At 23.4% G+C, this 7299-nt stretch overlaps 4 protein-coding genes across 4 annotated transcripts in view; 2 read left to right on the top strand and 2 right to left on the bottom strand.

Moving 5' to 3' along the window:
- Phum_PHUM318640 (thump domain containing protein, putative) overlaps positions 1 to 263 on the top strand; it is a gene marked incomplete at both ends in the record, with an annotated part of 1505 nt that extends 1242 nt beyond the window's left edge. Inside the window, one exon of the mRNA XM_002427386.1 lies at positions 219 to 263. Coding sequence (XP_002427431.1) covers positions 219 to 263 — 45 coding nt within the window. The remainder of the gene's footprint in view (positions 1 to 218) is intronic.
- Positions 264 to 1358: 1095 nt separating this feature from the next.
- On the bottom strand, positions 1359 to 2626 carry Phum_PHUM318750 (Exosome complex exonuclease RRP4, putative; the record flags this gene model as incomplete). The annotated part of the gene is made up of 5 exons (XM_002427387.1): positions 1359 to 1442; positions 1542 to 1747; positions 1836 to 2019; positions 2100 to 2391; positions 2502 to 2626. 5 exons carry the CDS (start codon positions 2624 to 2626, stop codon positions 1359 to 1361), a joined length of 891 nt encoding a protein of 296 aa, XP_002427432.1.
- Positions 2627 to 3198: 572 nt separating this feature from the next.
- Positions 3199 to 4808, top strand: Phum_PHUM318760 (Odorant receptor PhOr4; the record flags this gene model as incomplete). Its single annotated transcript, XM_002427388.1, has 5 exons — positions 3199 to 4004; positions 4075 to 4174; positions 4257 to 4364; positions 4465 to 4620; positions 4749 to 4808. The coding sequence occupies 5 exons, from the start codon at positions 3199 to 3201 to the stop codon at positions 4806 to 4808; spliced, it is 1230 nt and encodes a 409-aa protein (XP_002427433.1).
- A 92-nt stretch (positions 4809 to 4900) lies between these two features.
- On the bottom strand, positions 4901 to 6434 carry Phum_PHUM318770 (Odorant receptor PhOr5; the record flags this gene model as incomplete). The annotated part of the gene is made up of 5 exons (XM_002427389.1): positions 4901 to 4969; positions 5054 to 5209; positions 5284 to 5385; positions 5464 to 5563; positions 5653 to 6434. The coding sequence occupies 5 exons, from the start codon at positions 6432 to 6434 to the stop codon at positions 4901 to 4903; spliced, it is 1209 nt and encodes a 402-aa protein (XP_002427434.1).
- Positions 6435 to 7299: the final 865 nt, after the last annotated feature.

A 7299-nucleotide genomic window follows, 5' to 3' on the forward strand; every position in this document is an offset into this window, starting at 1 on the left:
TACAACAAATTGCCATGAGGAAAATATTTCAAATGCGCAAGAAATAAATACTTGATTTTTTTTTTTTTTTTTTTTCATGTAAAGTAAAAAAAAAATTAAAATATTTAATAAATTTCCATTATTATTATTATTATTATTAATCATTCTGAAAATGTTTGTCACCTTATATCGAAAGATTTACTAAAATTTTTTTTAAAAAAAAAAATTAATAATTTTAGAAATTTAAAAAACATTCGAAAACAACCATTTTTACTAAAACTTAAATTTTACTCGGAATTAATAAAATTAAAAAAATTTTAAATGAAATTATCGAATTTAATTGTTTATAAATCAAATTAAAACAGTTTTCATATAATAATAATAATAATAATAATAATAATAATAATGTTTAAGAGTGAACATAATAATAATAATATTTTTCTCTCCATAATTATAATTGAGCCTGCAATTTTTGTTTACGATACGAATTCGAGTGTTCGAAATTATTCGAATTAAAAAAAAAAAATTATTATTATTATTATTATTATTATTTATGATTTTTCGGAAATAAAAAAAACTGTCAATATTTTCCCGGTAATTGTTTTTTTTTTTTTTTTTTTTTTGTTGACAAATTTCAATTTTTTTAAATTTAAAGTAATTAAAAAATAAATAAATAAATAATGGGTGGTAAAAATTGTACGGATGATATTGTAAATTTATCTCTTAACGGTCTTTTGATAGGACTTCTTGTTGGAATTGTTTTAGCCGTTGTTAAATCCGTTACAAATGATTCAAGGAATTTAGGTGATTTATTTAAAGCTTTGATACCTGAATGCATATTGACAGGTACTGTCATTGGTTTTGCCTACAGTATTCTTAATTCATGTTTACAAATTTTACCAGGATCTGATTGATGTAAGTACCCCCCCCCTCCATTTTTGGTTGTTTGTTTGTTTGTTTTCGATTGCTTCATTCTTTTTGTATTATTGATTTTAGTTATTATTTACATTCCGCAAATTTTTTTTTTAAAAATAAAATAATAAAACTAAGAAAAGAATGAATTAATAATTCATTTATCGAAACTTTACACAAGTTTTAACCGAAAAAAAAAAAAAAAAACTTATAAAAGATGAATAATTTATTGAGAAACTCTTTTTTCAAAATGTATTATTATTATTATTATTATTTTTTACTACTATCGATAAATATAAAAATGTCTGCATCGGTTTATATTTGTTTTTTTTTTTTTAAATATTATTATTATTATTATTATTATTATTATTATTGTTTAAATTGGACATTAAAATTATAATTATTGTAATAAAACAAATTTAGGTCTTTTTAAAATAAATTTATAAAACTTACCTTAATAATAATTTTTATTCATCCTCGATCATTTGAAGCCTTAAAGTTGTAAGTACTGCAACATCTAACATTGGTTCAGGTGCTAATAATTCCGATACCTGAAATAAAAAAAAAAAAATTTCAATTCAATATATAAATTTAAAATTACAAAATTTTTAAATTAATTTAATTGAATTTTAATATGTAAAAAAACTTACAGTGTATTTTTGTGATTCTTCATAAGCATACATGACGCTTGTATCGTACAAAGGCATTTTCGAATTAGCAAGAGCAAGAATACAATTTCTTAATCTACTTAAAACTATTCTATCAGTTTTGGAAACTTTATATTTTAAATCTTGAGTGAAACCTCCTTTTTTGTCTTCCAAGGCAGCCGGTGTAATCCATATAAATCCATTATTGCCTTTCAAAAAAAAAAAAATTTTAAAGAGTTATTGAAATTTTTTTAAAAAAAGCGAAATGTAATACCGAAACAAATATTTTATTCTCACCTAATATAATATTCGCACCGCATGGTAAACTATGAAAATGTGTTTTACTTCTTCTAACCAATGAAGGAAAAACTTTGAGCAAGATACCCTGTGATAATTTACCATATTTTAAACTTCTCGTGTACAACTGAAGAGTTCCATCCGATAAAATATTTTGTATTTCAGCAGAAATTAAATCTCCTTCCTGAATATTAAAAAAAAATTTTTTTTTAAAATTTTATATAAAATAAAAATTGATAATAATAATATAATATATATAAATACTTGTAAATATTTTCTCATCATTTGTTCATCTTCCACAGATCTTCTTCTTAACTCTCCTCCTGGTAAATTAACGGAGGAGAGGGAAAGAATGGAATCTAACCTAGAATTTGTATCAACTTTCCATCGCTTCTGTTGGACTTCAGTAATTCTTCCTACAATAACGTCTCCTATTTCTCCAAAATATCTTGATTTGAGAGGACGCATAGATATAAGTTTATTAACTTGTTCTACACTACCAGCCACAGAAGCTTTTAATGCGTTGTTATCATCATCTACATAAGTTCCGTGACCACTTAAATATTATGTAAAGTAAAACAATATAGAACGAACAATATAAAAAATAATAATTAAAATTTAAATGATATTATTTTAACCAAGTTAGGTTAAAAATATAAAAATTACCGCATAAATCCTGTTTGACATGTTATCGTTTCACCAGGAGTATATATATTTGATGTATCATTATTATTATCAATAATTGGATTGATTCTCAAAGCTCCTAATCGAATAAAAACATTTTCGGACATATTCGAATAAAAATTAAATTAAAACTCCGCCAAGTACAACGTTTAGAGAAAATTCCCTGCTATATGTCAACCATTTTATGAACCTGAAAAAAAAAAAAAAAAACTGAAGTTAATAAATAAAAAGTAGAAATTATTTTCAATGATATAATTTATTTATTCAAAAAAAAATTACATTTAAATCAAATATCTACATTAAATTTATTAAAAGAGAAAATTTTTTTTTTTTTTTGCCAAAAAAATTTTAAATTCAAAAAAAATATTCGTTAACGGAAATGGAATCACTTCCTTTTTTTTTAAAAAAAAATTTGAATTATGTTTTACTGAGATTTAGGGTTAATTATACATTAAAGTTAAATAAATTAGACAAAAAAAATTTTCAAAATGTTTTATTTTTTTAAAAAAAAAAGTTTTTTTGTGCCACGGAATACATAAATAAATACAAAACTTATTGTTTGAACAGTGTAAATAATTAAACCGTTAATAGTTAATTCAATGAATCGATTTTGTTAAATGTGTTACGAAGTGTTAGAAATTTTTTTTAAAATCATTCTTTTATTTAAAAGTATTAAAAAATGAGTTTTTTCAATTTGGATTATTTTAAATGCGAAGCATTCGAATTTAATTTTCGCATGTACACATTCAGCGGATTTTGGCCGTTAAAAACTAAAAATCGGTTCGAACAAATCCTATTTTCATTATTTAGTTTTTTATCGTATTTTTCGTTAACATCTCTTTTGATTAACGTAGTCATCGACGTGTATTTCGTCAGACGCGACACGATCAAATTAACAAACGATATTTGTTTCATATCCATCGGCGGATCGACGATATTAAAAACATTCATTTTATTTTATAAATTCGATTTGGTTAATGAATTAAAAGAAAATATAATAGAATATAAAAATTCTAGAACGGATGAGATTGAAAAAAATTTATTGGAAAAATCAAATAAACAACTTTCCCTTATAATGAAAGTTTTGTACGTTTGTGCCGGATTATGCGTTATTATAATGGTATTACATCCATATTTTGATTCTACAATTAATGATAATAAAGTTATTTTGCCGTATAGACTCCCTGGGGAAGAATGGTCCGATGCCGTTTACGTCAGCGTTTACGTCTATCAATTTTTAGCCGTTATAAGCGTCGTTATTAACATATTATCCCTTGATGGCATGTTTTGCGGTTTCGTACTCAGAATATTGGCACACTATAATATAATAATAAAAAATTTCAAAAGTCTCGATGATGATTTTTTCATGACGAATTCTCATCGAACGTCGTCGTTTCTCTTTGGAAAAGAAAAATTAGATAATTACAATGCCAAAGTTGATGAAATTTTAAAAGAAAATATTAAACTTCATACGAGAATACTCCAGTAAGTATTTTATATTTTATTATTAATTATTACCTATAAAATTAATTAATTAATTGTGTTGATTTGGCAGTGAAATAAACATATTAATTAACGTTTATAAAATACCGACCCTGTTTCACTTTTTGGAATTTATGGGAACGGTTGGATCAGTTGTTATGGATTGTTTGATCGTAAGTTTTACCATTGACTAAAAATAATAATAATTATAATTAAATATTGTCATTACTTACGCTAATCCGTTATTCCTTATAGTTGAAAGAAGTTTCATTCATACAAATATTACAAAAATTATTTTATTTGGCAATTGCAACGGTGGATTCGTTTCTTTTTTGTATTTCGGCAAGCACGCTCGAATCAAAAGTAATTATATATATATATATATATATATATATTATAAAAAAAAATTAAAATATTAATTAAGTTTTTACATTTTGATTCGAATTTGGAAACATTTTTACAGAGTTTTGAAGTCGGTATTGCATCCTATAATATAAGATGGCATTTGGTAAATCGTAAAATAAGAAAAAATCTCCTGATATTTATTATGAAAAGTTATAGAGCACCTAAAATAAGAGCGGCAAATATTTTTCTTGTTAATTTGGAAGGTTTTGTCAAAGTGAGTTTTATCTTCTTCTGAAAAAGCAAAAAAAAACAAATTTTTAAACTTGATTTTAGTACAGAAAATTATATGCGAACCTGTTTTGTTTATACCTTAAATAATTTTTTTTTTTTTTTTTTTTTTAGCTTTTGAAAGCATCATACGATTTAGTAGCTTTTGCATATCAAACGGCGAGAAAACATTAATTTAAATTTTTTAAAATTTAAAACGATTCGGGTAAGATGACTAAGATAATCTTAAAATTAAAAAGTTAAAATAAATAAAATGTTTTATGTATCTAATTGTTATTTTTTTCTCTCATTATTTGCCAGAATAAAGCCAACCAACTTCCCAAAGCTTTTAATACCTGAAAAGGGAAATAATTAATCATTTGTTGAAAATAACGAAAAAATGAAAAAAAAAAAAAAAATAGAAAATAAATAATGTTTACTCCTAAAAAAGTTTTCAAATCCAACGTAAATATTTTCCAAGCGGTTAATGATTTTTCAATTCTTGCATTTTTAATTATTATAATAAGATCTTTTTGCGTGTAACATTCCATTTCGTACCAATGAACGTCGTAAAAAGCATGAGCTAATTTTTTTCTCTTATTAAAAATCAAAGTATAAATTATTATAATAAAAAAAATAAATTTGGAATTGAAAATTCGATGATTATTACCTCTTCGAATAAAAAATCGACCATGAAACAAAGAACAAAAAGATCAAATGTGACCATTAGTGTGTATCCGATCATGTAAAACCATTTTAAATTAAAACTCGACTGAAACAAAACAAAACTGAATTAATTTTTTTTTAAATAAAATCCAGAAAATAAAATTTAAAAAAAAAATTTTTTTACGCCCAAAACTTTTACTCCGCTCACAACAGCCAATGATAAACAAATTCCTAATTGTAAAAGCATGGGTTTGTGATAAAAAATTTCCAATTTACGAAGGTAACTAAAAAATAATAAAAAAAAAAAAAACGGTTAAAAATTTCAAAAAAATTTTTTTAAAATAAAAAAAAAAAAAAAAAAAAAAAAACTCACTCGTCCAATTCCAATTGTCTTTTGATGCATATTTTCAACTCGCTCCTATATTCGTTTTCAATTAATATCCTTTTATATTTATTTATTTTTTCACGGATCCAAAATTTCGAATAATCTCGACTTAATTTATATAATTTATTAACTAATATTTTATATTGCGTTTTTATTTGTAACAATAATCCAAACATGCTCAATTCGGAATTTATGGCGTCTGCCACGACGTATGATCCTCTTATCGCATGCACGATAAAAGCAATAAAAAATTCCTTATTATTTTCTATGTTGAGAGGAAGCCAAATTGAAAATGGAAGTTCTCTCGGTCCCCATTTTAAAGTTAATAATGATACGATGAGCCAAATTGATAAAAAACCAAATGCTGATGTGTAAAAAAATTTTCTAAAAATTATAAATTTAATTTGATAATTTTTTATTATTTTAATTTCTTCGTAATCGTTTTGTTTCATTTCGTCCTCGTATAAATCGTGTCTCAATCCGTCTATTTCCACGCTTCGTAATCCCAAATAAAAATTTTTTAATAATATACCGGAAGAGAGTAAAGTAGTGCAAAGATTAAATGAAACTTTACGAAAATCGTGTCTCGATATGTATAATTGTATAATGGCGGCCATTAAAGCCGTTACGCTGAATAAAAAAGCAAAACAACGATAAAATAAAAATAATTTTTTTTTATAATTATTTTTCGTTTCCCAATTCCACAAACCGAGTTTTCTCAACGCGTTAAAATTTATCGAATAAACGTGATTTTCAAAATTTTTTTCCATTTTTTTTTTTAAACATAAAATGACAAAATGTTAAAAAACCTAAAAATAATAATAATGAACGGTGAAACGATATCGAGAACAAAACAATTCATTTTTTTAAATATAATTATTATTATTATTATTTTAAACCACAATTTAGTATTTAGTAATAAATAATAAATGAAATAATAATAATAATAACGACGACGGTGAAATATTATTTACTTTAGTCCTTGGTATTTTTTTTTTTTATTCTTGGAAAGAAAATTTCAATAACGACATTTTGTTTTAATAATAATAATAATAATGAATTTTCTTTTTTTCAATAATTTTAAATTATTATTATCTAACCTAATTATTTTATAGAAAAAAAAAATTTTTCGATTATTATTATTATTATTATTATTATTTGTTTGGTCAATTAATTTAAAAATGGAAAATTATTTGAAATTTCCACAGAAAACACGAAGTAATTTTATTAAGATTCGTTTTTTTTTTGTAATCTAAATTATTCATCGCCTTTTATTTTGTATTGTTATACAAAATTTGAATTGTCGAAAAAAAAAAGAAACATGTCGTCGAATCGAATTATTGATTTTTCAATTGCAAAAAAAAACAACATGAATCCACTACATGCATTTATAGAAAACTTTAAAAATTATTTTTAAATGAATAAATAACACATATAGTGATAATTATATTTAATTAATGGTACTTACTTTTAGAAAAATGTTTAAATCAACGTTAAATATTTTTTCCGACCGTTATTTTACGCGTTGATTGTCCATAATAAACCGTTAATATATATATTTTTGAAGTTTGTAATCTAAATCGTATCAAAGTGTAAAATAATTGGCAACACTGTAATAACTAATTCCACGTTCGT

Source organism: Pediculus humanus, genomic scaffold (assembly GCF_000006295.1).
Source record: "Pediculus humanus corporis 1103172107726 genomic scaffold, whole genome shotgun sequence".
In the NCBI taxonomy this organism is placed as follows: domain Eukaryota; kingdom Metazoa; phylum Arthropoda; class Insecta; order Psocodea; family Pediculidae; genus Pediculus; species Pediculus humanus.